This window comes from Zalophus californianus, chromosome 7, assembly GCF_009762305.2.
Source record: "Zalophus californianus isolate mZalCal1 chromosome 7, mZalCal1.pri.v2, whole genome shotgun sequence".
Classification (NCBI taxonomy): Eukaryota; Metazoa; Chordata; class Mammalia; order Carnivora; family Otariidae; genus Zalophus; species Zalophus californianus.
The window spans coordinates 113,611,178-113,626,207 of NC_045601.1; the positions used below are offsets into that span (position 1 = coordinate 113,611,178).

At 53.1% G+C, this 15,030-nt stretch overlaps 1 protein-coding gene across 4 annotated transcripts; it reads right to left on the reverse strand.

The window, feature by feature from the left end:
• Nucleotides 1-4,401: 4,401 nt before the first annotated feature.
• Nucleotides 4,402-14,843, reverse strand: PI16 (peptidase inhibitor 16). 4 transcript variants are annotated; one of them, XM_027602695.2, is made up of 7 exons: nt 14,670-14,843; nt 10,143-10,364; nt 7,840-7,949; nt 7,260-7,348; nt 6,062-6,610; nt 5,583-5,716; nt 4,402-5,167 (listed from the first exon to the last, which is right to left on the reverse strand). In XM_027602695.2, exons 1-6 carry the CDS (start codon nt 14,823-14,825, stop codon nt 5,601-5,603), a joined length of 1,242 nt encoding a protein of 413 aa, XP_027458496.1. In that variant the 5' UTR covers nt 14,826-14,843; the 3' UTR covers nt 4,402-5,167; nt 5,583-5,600. The 4 variants fall into 4 exon arrangements, with proteins under 4 accessions (XP_027458496.1, XP_027458493.1, XP_027458497.1 ...); XM_027602692.2 differs by having other exon boundaries at nt 5,933-6,610; XM_027602696.2 differs by lacking the exon at nt 5,583-5,716.
• Nucleotides 14,844-15,030: the final 187 nt, after the last annotated feature.

Consider the following 15,030-nt stretch of genomic DNA (forward strand, 5'->3'; position numbering starts at 1 on the left):
GGAAGGCCCCTCGGGGTACTTTGGCAGAACCGATTTTCCCCAGCGGTCTAGTAGTCAAGCCGTTGACTTGAGGGCAGTTTACTTTGTGTATCGTTGGTCCCCGAGAGCGCAGGAGCATGCCTGTGTGGGCGTCCTGTAAGGGACCGCTGGTTGGGGCCTCTGAGGTCCCATACTCACTTCAGACTGCCGGAGCGCCCGGGAAGGGGAGCGCAGGTGAGGAAGGTGAGCGGGCCTGGCCTGGCTGGCACCATTTCTTTAGAGAAGGAAGGCTCTTCAGAGGCATATCTGCCTCATGGCACGTGACCTTTCTCCAGCCCACTGTGGTTTCCCTGCCTAGCACTGTTGGGGGACGACTTTTCTTCCTGTTGCTCTGCCCTCAAATCCTAGTTTTTTCATTGATTCCTTCCTATGGCCCCCCCAGAAGTAGGGCACTCTGCAACCTGAGCTGAGCTGGCGTTGGAGACCCTCCCTCTGGCAGCCATCCCCTCAGACATTTGGAGAGGCCGCCTCTGGTAAAGAGTGGGCCGTGGGTGGGTGTGGCAGGTCACCCCGAGGAGAGCCAGTGCTGCCCCCAAGTAGTACCTGGGGACTTGCGAATTTCAGGGTCCGGGCTGCACTTCCCAGGCTGTCTCCCACAGCCAGAAACAGCCAGAAAGTCCCCCTGATACTCTCAGTTTTCAGTTGAGCAAAGTACAGGTTTTACCCCTAATGTTTTTCAATTCAGTATTCAGATGTGGGTATGGTGCGTGTGAAATGTCCCCTTTGCGGGACCCTTCTGTCTTTGAGAGCTGAAGTCTCACCTACCTTTGGAGCACCTGGTATTTCCCTGTCAGTCTGGGAACTAGAGTGATAGGGTTTTTAGCTGAGAAAGGAGATGGGGTTGGAGTGGGGAAGGAGGGGAGCTGAGCTGTCAGCAAAAGGAGGTGTGACAGGAGTGGGAATGTCCTCGTGGGGAGTAAGTCTCCATCCACTCCTCCTGGAAAACCCAGTTCTGAGGGACAAAGCTGGGAAATCCTCTCATCGGCCTTTTGGGGCCCCCTGTGGTGAACGAAGGCTGAGTCGGCAGTGGTGGCCCGTGCTGGGTCCTACTGTAGCCCCTTATAGCTTTGCCAGTCCCCAGATGCCTGGGAGCGACGCAGCAGAGTGCTCCCCACTCTGGTCCTTGAGGCCTCAGAGTGCCAGCCACCCTCCCCTCTGAACATGCCCTCCTATCTTCATGGGCTTGTGCTGACACATCCCATCTCTGCCCATTTGTCACAGCCTTTTCTGACTAGTATGGGACACCATGTCTTGTTTCCCCAAAAATGAACTTCCAAAGAGGTCCCTGCCTCCGGTCTTGGATGGGTTCTCTTCATGTGACAGGTTTCTTGAGGGCTGGCCACAGACGCTCTTGCTTTGTAGGAGGCAAGCAGAGCCCACCCCAAAACTAGGAAAGATGGGTTTGGCCTTACACAGTCCTGCTCAGTTCAGAGGCTACCTCACTTGACTACCTCATAGGACCTAGGGCTAGCTTGAGAAAACAGGCCCAAGAAGGGAAGGACCCCTGGGCTCAGGATCACAAGTTGGGTCATCATCTGAAAAACGTAATACTCTTTATACTTAGAATAAGAAACAGAAGCATATGACCATCTCAGTAGACACAGAAAAAGTATTTGACAAAATTCAATACCCCTTCATGACAAAAACTTTGAAAAATCTAAAAATCATTTATCACCCTGATAAATGGCATCTCTGAAAGACCCATAACTAGCAGACTGAATGATGAAACACCTAATGTTTTTCCCCTAAGATCAAGAGCAAGACAAGGATGTCTGCTCTTGCCGTTACTCAGCATTGTACTGGAGGGTCCAGCCAGGGCAGTCAGGCAAGAAAAGGAAACAAAAGTTATCAGGGTTAGAAAGGAAGAGGTAAAACTATCTCTGCAGATGACATGATGTTGTAGATAGAAAATCTTGGGGCACCTGGTGGCTCAGTCGGTAAAGTGTTTGCCTTTGGCTCAGGTCATGATCTCCGGGTCCTGGGATTGAGCCCCACATGGGGTTCCCTGCTCAGCAGGGAGTCTGCTTCTCCCTCTCTTTCTGCCCCTCCTCCCTGCTCATTCTCTCTCTCTCTCAAATAATCTTTAAAAAAAATCCTAAAGAGTCCACTAAAAATACTGTTTATAACTAATGCATGAATTCAGCAAGGGTACAGAATATAAAATTGATACACAATCATATTTCTTTACATTCACAGTTGAACAAGGTGAGAATGAAATTAATAAAACAGTTTCATTTATAATAGCATCAAAAATAAAATATGAGCGAACTTAACAAAAAAATCGCACAGTTTATACTTTGAAAACTAGAAAACGTTGAAGAAAAGTAAAGACCTAAATAAATGGAAAGACAACCCATGCTCATGGATTGGAAGACTTCGATGGCAGATTACACAAACCCTATCAAAATCTCAGCCAACTTCTTTGCAGAAATTTGACAAGCTGACACTGAAATTCAAATGGAAAGTCAAGGGATCCAAAATAGCCTAAACAATCTTGAAAAAGAGAACAAAATTGGAGGACTCACGCTTCACAATTTCAAAACTTAACTACAAAGTTACGGTAATCAAGATGATGTGATACAGGCATAAGATAGACATACAGATCAATGGGACAGAATTGAGAGTCCAGAAATAAACATTCACATTTAAGGCCCATTGATTTTGGACAAAGGCAACAAGACAAGTGAATGGAGGAAGAATCACCTTCAACAGAAAGTCCTTGGACAACTGGATATTCACATGCGTAAGAATGAAATTGGACTCCCACCTTACACCACATATGAAAATCAACTAAGGATGGATCAAAGGCTTAAGTATAAGAATTGAACTGTAAAATTCTTAGAAAAAAGCATAGGCGTAAATCTCTGACTTCGGATTAGGCAACGGTTTCTTAGATACAACAACAAAAGAAATAAATTGGATATCATCAAAATTAAAAGACTTGTGTTCAGAGGACATCCTAAAGAAAAATTGAAAAGACAACTCACAGAATGAGAGAAAATGTTTTAAAATTAATGTATCTGGTAAGGGACTTGTATCTAGACTACATAAAGAATCCCTACAACTCAATAATAAGACAAGTACCCCAGTTAAAAAATGGGCAAAAGAACTCTCTCCATAGAAAGATGTGCTTGGCATCATTAGCCATCAGGGAAATGAAAATCAAAAGCACAATTAGATTCTACTTCACACTCACTAGGATGGCTATGATTTTGCAAAGACAGATAACAGGTGTTGGTGAAGACGTGGAGAAATGGAAACCTTCGTACATTGCTGGCGTGCATGTGCAATGGTGAAGCAGTCTGGCAGTTCCTAAAAAAGTTAAGCATAGAGTGACTGCATTGCCCTATGATACCGCTCCTAGGTATATACCCAAGAGAGATGAAAACGTATCCACACAAACTTTTACGTGAATGTTCATAGCAGCATCATTCATAATAGCCAACAAGCACAAACAACCCACATGTCCAACAGTTGACAAACGGATAAATAAAATGTATTCTATACAAGGGAATACTATTTGGTAATAAAAAGGAATAAAATACCGTCACATGCTACAACATGGATAAATCTAGAAAAGATTATGCTCAGTGAAAGAAGCCATACAGAAAAGGCCACCTATTGTATGATCCCATTTATACAAAATGTCAGAATAGACAAATCCATAGAGACAATAGATTAGTGGTTGCTTATGGGGAGGGAGTTTCTTTTTGGGGTGTTGAGAATGTTCTAAAATTGACTGTGCTGGTGGTTGCACCATTCTCAATATACTAAAAACCATTGAGTGGCACACTTTAAATGAGTTATATCTTAATTTATATCATTAGGTTATATCTTAATACATTATGTCCTACACACACACACAGCCTGACTTGCATGCCTCCTGTTTGCTCCCATTCCAGCTTTGGCCTGGAGACCGTCACTCTGCCTGTCCCCACCAGCTCCAGCTTGGGCCCAAGCTGCCTACCCTGTCACCCGCTGCTAGACACACATACACACACACACACACACACACACACACACACACTTTCCTGCCCCACAGTGCTCTGCACAGTCCTGCTATGTCACCTGCTGCTAGACACACGCACACGCACACGCACACACACACACACACACTTTCCTGCCCCACAGTGCTCTGCACAGTCCTGCTATGTCACCTGCTGCTAGACACACACACACGCACACACACACACACACACACACACACACACACACACACACACACACTTTCCTGCCCCACAGCACTCTGCGCAGTCCTGCTATGCTCCCCTGGGGGAGTGTGTCTGGGACTCCAGAACCCTTTCTCAGGATTCCTCCGAGCACCCAGGGCTGGCAAAGCCTTCTGGCCTGGTGTACTAGATGGGCCCAGGCAGCAGCACCCCATAAAGAGGCTGTATGCCACTCCCTGATTCTGGGTGTAAAACCCACCTAAGCCTCCACGGGTGACCCCTGGAGATGGGGGAGTCAGCCCTTGGCCCTTCCTCCTTCCTGCTGGCTGCCTGAAGATTTGAGTTGGGGAGGGGGGGCAGTTTATAGGAAGGAAAAGAAAGGTGCCCCAAAGGACTAGGTGGAGTGTGTGGGGAGAGGAGGTGTGTAGGAGGGGGAGCAGGTGCTGGGGCTGAAAGGGGAGCCTCTTCAGGGCCTCTCAAAGAGCCTTCCTTTGCCCGCTACCCCTCATAAGCACAGAGACTCAGTACTCTTACACAGGCTTTATTCAGGAGTCGGGGGCTGCTTCCCTTCCTTGGTCCTTGCCTGCCCCCCCCCCCACCGCTGTGTAGAACCCCATTCAGGTGGGGCTTGTCCTTCATCTCCTCACAACCCCCCTCCCCAGCTACATCAGCAAGTAAGGGGAGGGGGCACTCAGGGAGAACCCCCTACCTGCAGAGGCAGACGGTCCCAAGCCTGGTAGGCAGGGCTCTCCCCTGAATCCCCCCACCCCAGGATTGAGATGGGAGGGGCAGGAGGGGTCTGGGCCAGGTGGCAGGCCTCGTGCCCCCAAGGCATCTGTGGATGAGGTGCGGGCCCTGCAGCCTTTCCTGTCCGGAGGGCCTTCAGCCAAGAAGCATCTTGTCTGGGGGGTGGGGGGCAGGTTGGGGGAGATGGCAGGAGGACAGCTGACCTCTTCAGCCTGGGAAGGCAGGGAACAGTGTCAGACTCACATGGCTTAAGGAAGAAACTAGGGGACTAGGAGGGATCAAGGGGTTTCTGGGAAGCACTGAGATGTTCTGTCCCTGGAAGAGCAGAACCACAGCCACAGGACAACTGGAGAATGAGCCCAAGTGGCCACAGGAACACTGCTCAGAACAACCTGCAGCTAGCTGAGGGGTGGACCTCCGCCCAGGCAGAGGCATGCCTGGGGCAGTGCCAGGAGTTGGCATTATAGAGGCCTCCTGAGGGCGCGAGGGCACTGGCCTGGAGTCTGGTCAGAAGCTGGGGTCAACGGGGGCCACAGAGCAGGACCTGCCCAGGAAACTGTGGCCTCTTACTCGGAGAAAGACAATCCAGAGTGGGCATGAGGCCAGTGTCTCCCCACCAGGCCTTGCCTTTGAGTGGCGGCCCCTTCAGAAGATTCCAGCCAGCACCAGGGGAGGCAGTAGCAGCAGAAGGGGGCCCCGGATGTGACCAGCGCCCGAGTTTAGCCCTGACTTGACGCTAGGTTTTTCAGGGCCCTCTGCACCTGTGGGGAGGGAGAGGCTTTGTCTCAGCGTGGACGCAGTTCTGCCTGGCCTCCCGCCCTCCCTGCCAGGCATGCAAGTGGGGGGCCAGCAGCCAGGGAGGAAGCTCTCACTCAGAGGGTGCGTGCCCCGCTATGCCCGTAACATCGATGCTGGGGGCAGGGTGCTGACATTCTGGAGACAAGGAGGGAAGGTGGGACGAACACTACAGGGCTCACCTGCTAAAGATGACTGCAGAGCCAGGGTCCGCCCGCCCACGGCCTTAGCGGTGGCAGAGGTATTGGGGGAGTTGGACAGGGACTTGGAGGAGGTGTGCCCCATGTGGTCCAGTGTGGCCGGCAGCTCACCTGTCTGGTCCTGGCCTGGAAAAACTGAGGCCAAGACCTCACTGGAAGGAGACAACTCGGCCTCAGCCTTGCCCACCTTCTGGGAGTGGGGTGGTGGCTCCCGTGTCCCTGTCAAGAACATCTTGGGGTGCAGAGAACTCTCTGGGCTCTTGGAGGGCACTCTTGTCCTGCTGGGCTCTTTGTCTGCCAATTTGGAGATGAGATCATGGGTTGATTTGGAAAAGGTAGCTGGCCCCTCATCCAGGGAGAACAGGCTGTGAGTTGCCAAAAAGGGAGGGACCTCAGTTGTTAAGGAAGGTGGAGCCTCTGTTGCAATGGAGGGGGAATCTTCCGTTGGTAAGGAAGATGGGGCCTCGGTTTCTACAGCAGGTAGGGCCTTGGTTGCCAGAGGGCCTGAGACCTCTGTTACCAAGGAGGATGGAGTTTCCGTTGCCAGGGAGGAAGGGATACTGCTTTTCCGAGAGCCTGAAGCTTCAGTTGCCGGGGAAGATGGGGCCTCAGTTACCAGGTAGGGCAAATCCTGAGCCTCTTCCGGGCCTATGATGGGTTCTGACAAGAAACAAGGCCTGGCGTTAGTGTACAGCAGGACCCCACATCCCTCACCCCACCACAATCAAGGCGAGGCGACCAAATGCCCTATGATGACACACACACATCCCCTCCAGCGACAACGGCCTTCATTGATAACAAATGTTATTTCATTATAACATTATAACAGTGTCCCCTCTATCCACCTCCTCGTCCCAATCTTCCTCTCCGCACTCACACATCCACTAGCTCAGGGGACTCTCGAGCTCGATGCCTGTGCCTAACACGTCCACCGCGTCACAGGCCCGTCCCTTTCAAGTCCACCTGGCCACGCCCACCGCCAGGCCCCGCCCCACCAGGGGGCCCTTTCCTCTGGCCACGCCCGCCTCCCCCCTACGCTCGGGAGCCGGCAGACTCTGTCCCCTACCGTCCGCTCGGAGGGTTAAAATCCGATCACTTTGAATGACAGGGCGCCACAGTGCGCAAGGAAAGCGAAGTGGGCTTGGGAACCCGGATAGGGTGGGCCCGCTAAGGGCCCGGGAGGTCGCGTCCCGCCAGACCCCTCCCCCCGCCTGTGCACGGCTCGGGAGTCCCCGGAGGCTCTAAGGACCATTCTGTCGGCATCCCCTGTCGCCCCTTCCTTCTCCTGCCCACCCCACCCCCAACTCACCACAGAGGGACTTCTCGCAGCGGTGGCCGGAGGGACATAGGGAGCACGGAGTCCCTTCCTGGTAGGGTCTCTTTCCCTTCACGTTCCCCCTGCGGGAGGCGAGGACGATGCTGGGGGCGGGGCGGTCCCTACAGACCCCTGTCCCTATCCCTCATACGCATACCTAGGCCGGAAGTACCCCTGGGTCTTAACTTGCTCCCAACTAGCTTGCTGGGCCAATGAGAGCAGATTCCCATAGGGGCCCTCGCAGCTCCCCCAAGGGTATGGGGTATAGGCCCCGGAGTGGCCCCCTCCCACATTCTTTTTTTTTTTTTAATATTTTATTTATTTATTTGAAAGAGAGAGAGAGAGAGAGAGCATGGGGAGGGCGGGTCAGTGGCAGAAGCAGACTCCCCCCGCTGAGCAGGGAGCAGATACAGGACTCGATTCTGACACTCCAGGATCATGACCTGAGCCGGAGGCAGTCTCCCAACCAACTGAGCCATCCAGGGCCCCCCCCCCCAACATTCTTAGACTGCCCAACTCAACCCTGCCCTTGGCTCTGCCCATCCTCTACCCCCAGGGATCCCTGGGCACTCACGGGGGCTCATAGTTGCAAACCAGCAGTTGGATATTGATCTCCTCAACACCCTGGAGCTTCTCACAGAAGTGGGAGCCACAGCCAATCCTCTCTGTCTTGGCCCAGACCACCTGAAGAAGGGCAAACCCAAGAGTTTAGCTGGGGTGGGACACCAGTAGCTAGTGTCTCTCTACACCAGTCTTCTATGGGTAGGGAGAGGAGGATTCCTACAACCTGTCAGATCCAAGTCTCTGAGGACACGCAGCTTCAGGACAAAACTCTGAACAGGGGTTTGGGAAGAATTTGTCCTGAACCACACACACTATTTCACCAGGCCTTTCTCTGAAAACCTTCCCTTTGTACATACCCTCATGAATTCCTCCTGCGTGTTGTTTTGTGTTTTGTTTTGTTTTGTTTTTGCAACTTCCTGTGCATTTTAAACAAGGGGTATATCCAAAGGAATGAATCTCAAATGGGAATATCTTAGAAATCAACAACAAACAAAATCCAAGGAAGAGAACAAAAGGAACCATTTTGAATGTAGAACTTCCCCCCACATCACAAGTGGGCAGGGATCTGCTCTGCTGTTTCTAAGTCTGGGTCTCCTAGCTGCTAGAAGGAATTCTGTCTTAAGTATAACATTTTAAAAGTCAAAACAGCCTTTGTGCACCACTGAGACCAGCAGCCTCTCCTTGCTATTTCTAGGCCTTGTCTGCTCAGGAGTCACTTAAATGGAGGCCAGTTTTTGTTGTGAGATCTGGCTCCAGCTATTAATTATGCATACATTCCCCAGGACTGTTTTTTTTTGTTTTTTTTTTAGATTTTATTTATTTATTTTAAAGAGAGAGACACAGCGAGAGAGGGAACACAAGCAGGGGGAGTTGGAGAGGGAGAAGCAGGCTTCCCACTGAGCAGGGAGCCCAATGCGGGGCTCGATCCCAGGACCCTGGGACCATGACCTGAGCCGAAGGCAGATGTCTAACGACCGAGCCGCCCAGGCGCGCCCGGACTGTTTTTTTTTCTGCTTAAGTTAGCTGAGGATACCACAGCTGAGCATCTCCCAGGAAGAAATGACCCCAGAGTGCATGTGCACTCAGCCCTGGAGAACACTGCGGGGGTGGTAGGGCAGACCCACTCCTGCTGGGCTCTGACAGCAATCCTAGCAGGAGGGGTGTGTGTGTGTGTGTGTGTGTGTGTGTGTGTGTGTGTGTGTGTGTGTGTGTGTGTGTGTGTGTGTGTGTGTGTGTGTGTGTGTGTGTGTGTGTGTGTGTGTTGGGGGTGGGGGGAGTGTGAGAGGTGGCAGGGTACGGAGGGGAGGGGCAGGGAGGGCTGCTGGGCCCTCACAACTTCTTCATCTGGATGGGTGATGTCAGGATTTCCTTCCCCAAAGATAAGCACTAAAAATACCACTCAAAAGAGGCACTGGAAAGTGGAATTGGTGGATATGGCTGGGAAGAAGTTTGTTCTTCCTTTCTCTTTTTAAAAAAATTGTCACGTTACTGTTTGAACAATAAGCGTTGGGTGGAGAAGAACAAGAATTCAGTAACACTAATGTTAATTCCCCTACACACCCATACACACACACCCCTACAGCACCCTCACCCAACATCTCTTATCTGGAAACTCAAACTTTCAAAATGCAGTGAGAACCCTGACATAAGCAGGAAGTGACTGCCAGGGGCAGGAAATGATCTCGAAGGCTCCCTGAAACATTCACTCAGTGATGATTTGCTCTTATTTTACACATGGCTTTTAAAAAGCAGAATAAAACTTAAACACACACAATTGTCTATTTGCTTTATCGGTCCCTGGCAGGTTAGAAGCAGACACCCTGAGAACTGACAAAAGAGGGACAGTGAGAGAAGCCAGAAGTCGGGGGCAGTTACCGCGGGGCAAACAGCCCTGCCTAACTGAGGCCGGAGGACAGGACCGCTTAGAGGTTGGTCAGGACTGCCTAGTACAATAATTGCCGTCCACGACACTGGCTCTGCGACACCTAACTTAGGTCCCTTCAGTAGGAGGAGGCCGAGAGGGGCCACCCAGATTTTCAAACGATTGTGTTTCTTCAAGAGTCACCTGAAAATGGTTTAGGCAGTTTGAGAAGCAGACTTCGTCAAAGGCCTGGACAACACATGAGGTCCGGTGGAAACACGACTTCTACCAAGGGTCTCGGGGGCTTAGAGTGGGGGCTCCCTGGGCTCCGAGGCTGGAAAAGGAGAGGCGGCCCCTGCCCCGCCCACTGCGCACGAGGCCCCGCCCACTCACCGTGTAGCCCCGCCCATTGCTCCGTGCACCACCACCCCCACCGCCCAGGGGCCTCGCACCTGCGTGTAGTGGCCGCACATCTGGCCCTGGTCGCAGGTGGCGGTGCTGAGGTTGTAGTGCTCGCGCTCGTGGTGCCACTCCTCCATGGCCAACGGCACGTCCAAGCCCTCTTCCGTGATGGCGAACAGGTTCTCGCCGCGCCGCCCGCGGTCCTTGTTGTGGCCCCACACGCACTGCTGCGCGTAGGCCTTGGCGAAGGCGGCCAGCTCCTCGTCCCACCTCTGCGCGGCAGGTCGGGAAGGGAGGTGAGGAACGCCTTGGGCTCGTGGAAACGGGGAGAGGCGGGTCGGAGAGGAAGGTGGGGCTCAGAGAAGAAGGTTGAAGGTGTCCTGGGGGCCTCTGGAGCCCGGAGACCCTCCCTTCCTTCGGGGTGACTCTTGGCCATGCTCAGGAACAGGTCTGTGCTCCTGATGGGCTTCCGGGGCGAGGTGGGAGGGTTCCACGCCAGGCCATGGAGTTGGCTAAGCTTGGGACCATTTACCAGCGGTGTGATTTTAGATTGCCTAAACTTTCTGAACTCTCATGGGGCTTTGGGAAGAATAAATGAGATGATCTTTGTGACCTGTGTTATTATTAATTAATACTAATAAAGGGAGGGCAGCTGTGCCCTGACTGCCCTCCCAGGGCCACCTGACTGCTCTGAAGACCACAGAATTTCCTGAGAGCTGGTCAAGGGCTGCGTTGTTTATTCTGCCATCCTCCACCCCCGTCCTCACACACCATAAATATGACTTGGTGGGGGGCAGCACCCCCCTCTCAGGCCCCACTCTCCCCTTGGGGTCACTCAGCCTCCACAGCTTTACCATCTCCAGGCTTCCCTCCCAAGTACTCTCAACTCTCGTCAACTGACAGCCCCTTTCCCCCAGGAGATTGTCTCTGGGGACCCTCATCGAGAGCCCTATTTTCAGAGCCTCTGTGTCTCAAGGGGCTGTCAGATCCCAAAGGCAGTGTTCTCCGGGGGGACCTCAGGTGAGGGCATGTGAAGTGAAGGGAACTCTGAGGTTCTCTGTGTCCCTGGCTGGGAGGACAGGCCCAGCGTGGGTGGGAAGAGGGATTAATGGATTGACGAGAAAGGCCTGGATCCCATTAAACTTTGTCCTTGGCCTCTCCTAGCAATGGGAGGCCTGGCGGCAACACTTGCTCCACCCTCCGGCGGCCCAGCCAACTGTGGGAGCCAGACAGCCTACAAAGTGCCAAGAGCTTGGGGGACCCTGAGAGGAGGGGATTGTGTGGCTCCTCACCCACACACAGTTCTCAGGAGCAGCTGCCTGGGGTGGGCATGGGAACACAGGCCTGGGACAGCCCCACTTTGTGACTACGGGTGAGTCCCTCTCCCTCCCTGGGTGTTTTGTCACTGCTCCCTGAGGTTCTCTCAGACTCTGGCAGGTAAGGGGAGATGGGGAGTGGGAAGGTGGCAGGGTGTGGGGGACCAGGAGCAGGGGGTCTGGGAGGACCTGCAGGGCTCCAGACTGAACTGTGAGCTCCTTCGGGGTAAGATGGTGATGTGGCCCCAGTGTCTGGCACAGAGCAAGTGCTCAATAGACATTCGTCAGCTCAATAGACATTTGTCAGCTCCCTACAGAGCCCGGCTGGGATTCCTATTCTGACTGGATGCATGGAGTCCCAGCAGTAGAGTCATTCCTGTGGGTCTCAAGTCTTCTCAGTCTTCCAGAGACCCCTGTGGATTTTTGAGAGTCACGGCACCCACCCACATTGGCCACATGGTCACCATCTGAAAACAAGTCCGCTCATCCATTCACTCAACACTCACTCGTTCAACAGTCCGAGGCACTGTGCCAGCCCAGAGCTGAGAGCAAGGACCAAGAAGCCCAAGTTCACATTGTCGTAAACTGCTGATTGGGCCACCATGTGGTACATGACAGATTTGCAATAGGCAGTGTAGAGGCACTGAGGAGGGCCATTTAGCCCAAGCTGAGGGTGGAGAAGGGGCACTAAGCTAAGTGTTGAAACTGAGGCATTGGTCAGGTGGAGAGAACAGGAGGCACGGCATGAGCAAAGGCATAGAGGTGAGAAACAGCATTTTGGCTGGGGAAGGACAAACTGTTGAGGATACTGAGGGAGAAACTGAGCAGGAGAGGAAGCTGGAGGCATCAGCAGGGGCCAGACACACAGAGAGAGCCTTCTCGGGAGATGGAGCTTTATCCTGAGGAGCCAGTGAGAGCCACTGAATGGTGTTGAGCAAGGTCAGGCCCACGTGTTGGATTATTCATTTTGGCAGTGGAGGCCAGAGGCTGAGGAAGCAGGTAGAGCCTCTTCTAGGAGTCCTTGGGAGAAGTAATGAAAGACTGGACCAGGGTTGTACCAAGGGACGAGGATGGGGGAGTAGGGTTCAAGGAAAACCAAACCTTCTGGGAGGTAAAGGTGGTGACGATTAGATGTGGAAGCTAAGGGAGAGAAAAGAGTTCGTGATAACTGCCACCTGCCTCACCCTGGACCCATTCCCTCTTTTGTTAATCACACACTTATTGAGCACTTACTGTATGCCACACACTCTTCTAAGTGCTTTCTACATGTTCACTCATTTAACCCTCACAACCATCCTACAAGGGAGTTACTGTGTTGTCATCATCTTCAGTTTACAGATGAGGAAGCTGAGGCACAGAGAGGTTAAGTAACTTACCCAAGGTCACGTAGCTAATAAATGGCAGAATCAAGATTTGAACGAGGCCACCTGGCTCCAGAGTTTCTGTATTTACCACTCCTGAGGTTGAGCCTGAGCCTTGTTCCAAATTTGTCCTGGTGACCCAGTCCGTCCTCTCCTCCCATCACCTCCCACCAGACGGCATCATATCCCCTGAGTATCCAAACTGCTTCCCAGAATGTTGCCCCAGCCCAAGGTCCACCTCTGTCCACAAAGCAGCTCCTGGATGGGTAGCCCCCAGCCTCAGCCAACAAGACTGTAGGGCATCAGGGATCTACAAATGGGGAAACTGAGGCTCAATAATTCGTTCCAGGCCTCAATCAGGGAGCTATTGACAGAGCTGGTATCAGCATCCAGTGCTCCTGATCTATCCTCTGCAGTTCCTGGTTGCCAGGCCGACAGGGCTTAAATGGTGATGCTGTGTGCATTTCTAGAGGCCTTCCTTGATCTTTGTCACACATCTTCCCGTCTGACCCTCAGGGTAGGGATTGCCTGTCCCAAGTGATAGATCAGGAAATGGAAGCCTTTGAAGGTAAAGGGACGCACCCAGAGTCCCTTTGCCAGATTGAGCAGAGCTACTGGAACTCCAGTCCTGGACCCTCAGGCTCGCTGCTGTGTTCCCCAGATGTGACCTTGCTCTGGGGCACTAGCTATGGGGTTCCTGGACGCTGCTCCTGAACCTCCCAGGGCACCTGAGGGTGGCCAGAGAGGATGGGCCTGCTCAGCCTTCGGGGGGGTAGGAACGAGGTGAATTTCTGATTTTCTCTCTCTTGCTCTCTCTTTTTTAAGATTTTATTTATTTATTTGAGAGAGAGTGAGAGCACACGAGCGGCGTGAGGGGCAGAGGGAGAGGGAGAAGCAGGCTCCCCGCTGAGCAGGGAGCCCAATGCAGGACTCGATCTCAGGACCCCAGGATCATGACCTGAGCTGGAAGGCAGACGCTTAACTGACTGAGCCAGGCGCCCTGATTGTCCCCTTTTCATCTTGAGCATAAACATCCTGCCCCTAACCCTACCATTAAGTAACTCTCCCTCTTGACAGAGGTAAATTGCCACCCCAAATCTGGCTTCCATCATCTATAAGCATGTCTCTGTATGTTTACTACATTTGCATGTCTCCCCACAAGTATACTTGTGTAGTAGTTTTTACATGTTTTTAAACCTTATGTAAATATGCCCTCCTGTATATATATTTTTTGAGATTTCATCCCCCACCCCTGCCAGTGTTCTATCTGGGAGATTCAGCTCATGCTGATGTAGCCCATATGTATCTCTGATGGTGACCCCATTTTACAGATGCAAAACTGACGGTCCTTACTAGGTTAAGGGGCCCACCCCAAATCACAGGTCTTGTTGTGGGACCAAGACAATGTGAACTGTGTGATGCAGAGCCCTCTCTGCTTCTGGCTCCTGTTCTCGCCCACCTCCTCATACATCCCTCCTCCCCCAGCGCTGGGACCCATCCCGCCGTCCTCCTTTCCTCTCCTCATTGCCTTGGAAGGCATCTGAAAGACCGTCTTCACCAAGGTGTTTGGGAACTTCCTACGTTCCCCCTCTGAGGGGCACCTGCATTTTAGGAAGTGCTGGGAAGGGGCCACTGGAGCGGGAAGCCAGGGCTCCCAGGCCTGGCTCTACCAGCTGTGTGGCTTGAAAGCCCCTGAGGGACCAGCAAGTCCCTCGGAGCCTCAGTTTCCTGATCTGTAGAATGGGGCTGCTTCTGGGGACCTGTGAATTACATAATGTCTCTGTCACTGACCAGAGAGATGAGTCTCTGAGGTAGCTTCAGCTCGGGGGTGGCAGCGAAGGGGGGGCCCGCCCAGCACCCCTTCAGTCCCGGCAGGTGAGTGGCCCCTGGCCGCACTCACCATCTGCAGCATGTCCGCAGCAGGGGGAGCCACCTGGGCCCGGTAGAGGTTGTGAAGCTCCACCATCGCGCGCTTCTCATCATCAGTGAGGGCACCGGCGGGGCCCCCGGTGGCTGCCAGCAGCAGCAGGAACAGCGGAGTGCAGGGGCTGTGCATGGTGGCCAGTCCTCTCAGCCTCTCCCGGCCAGGGGTCTGGCAGCTGGATTTAAAGTCCTTCCCACACAAGCACCACCCTGGCTGGGGCGGCGGGAGGGGCCGTCTGCAGGCCTGGCCCAGCTCACACGGCGTCTGCAGGAGGGCTGGGTGCTTGGGTCCTGACCAGAGTTGAGTCCCCTCCCAGCACTGATCTCCCCTCAGAGTC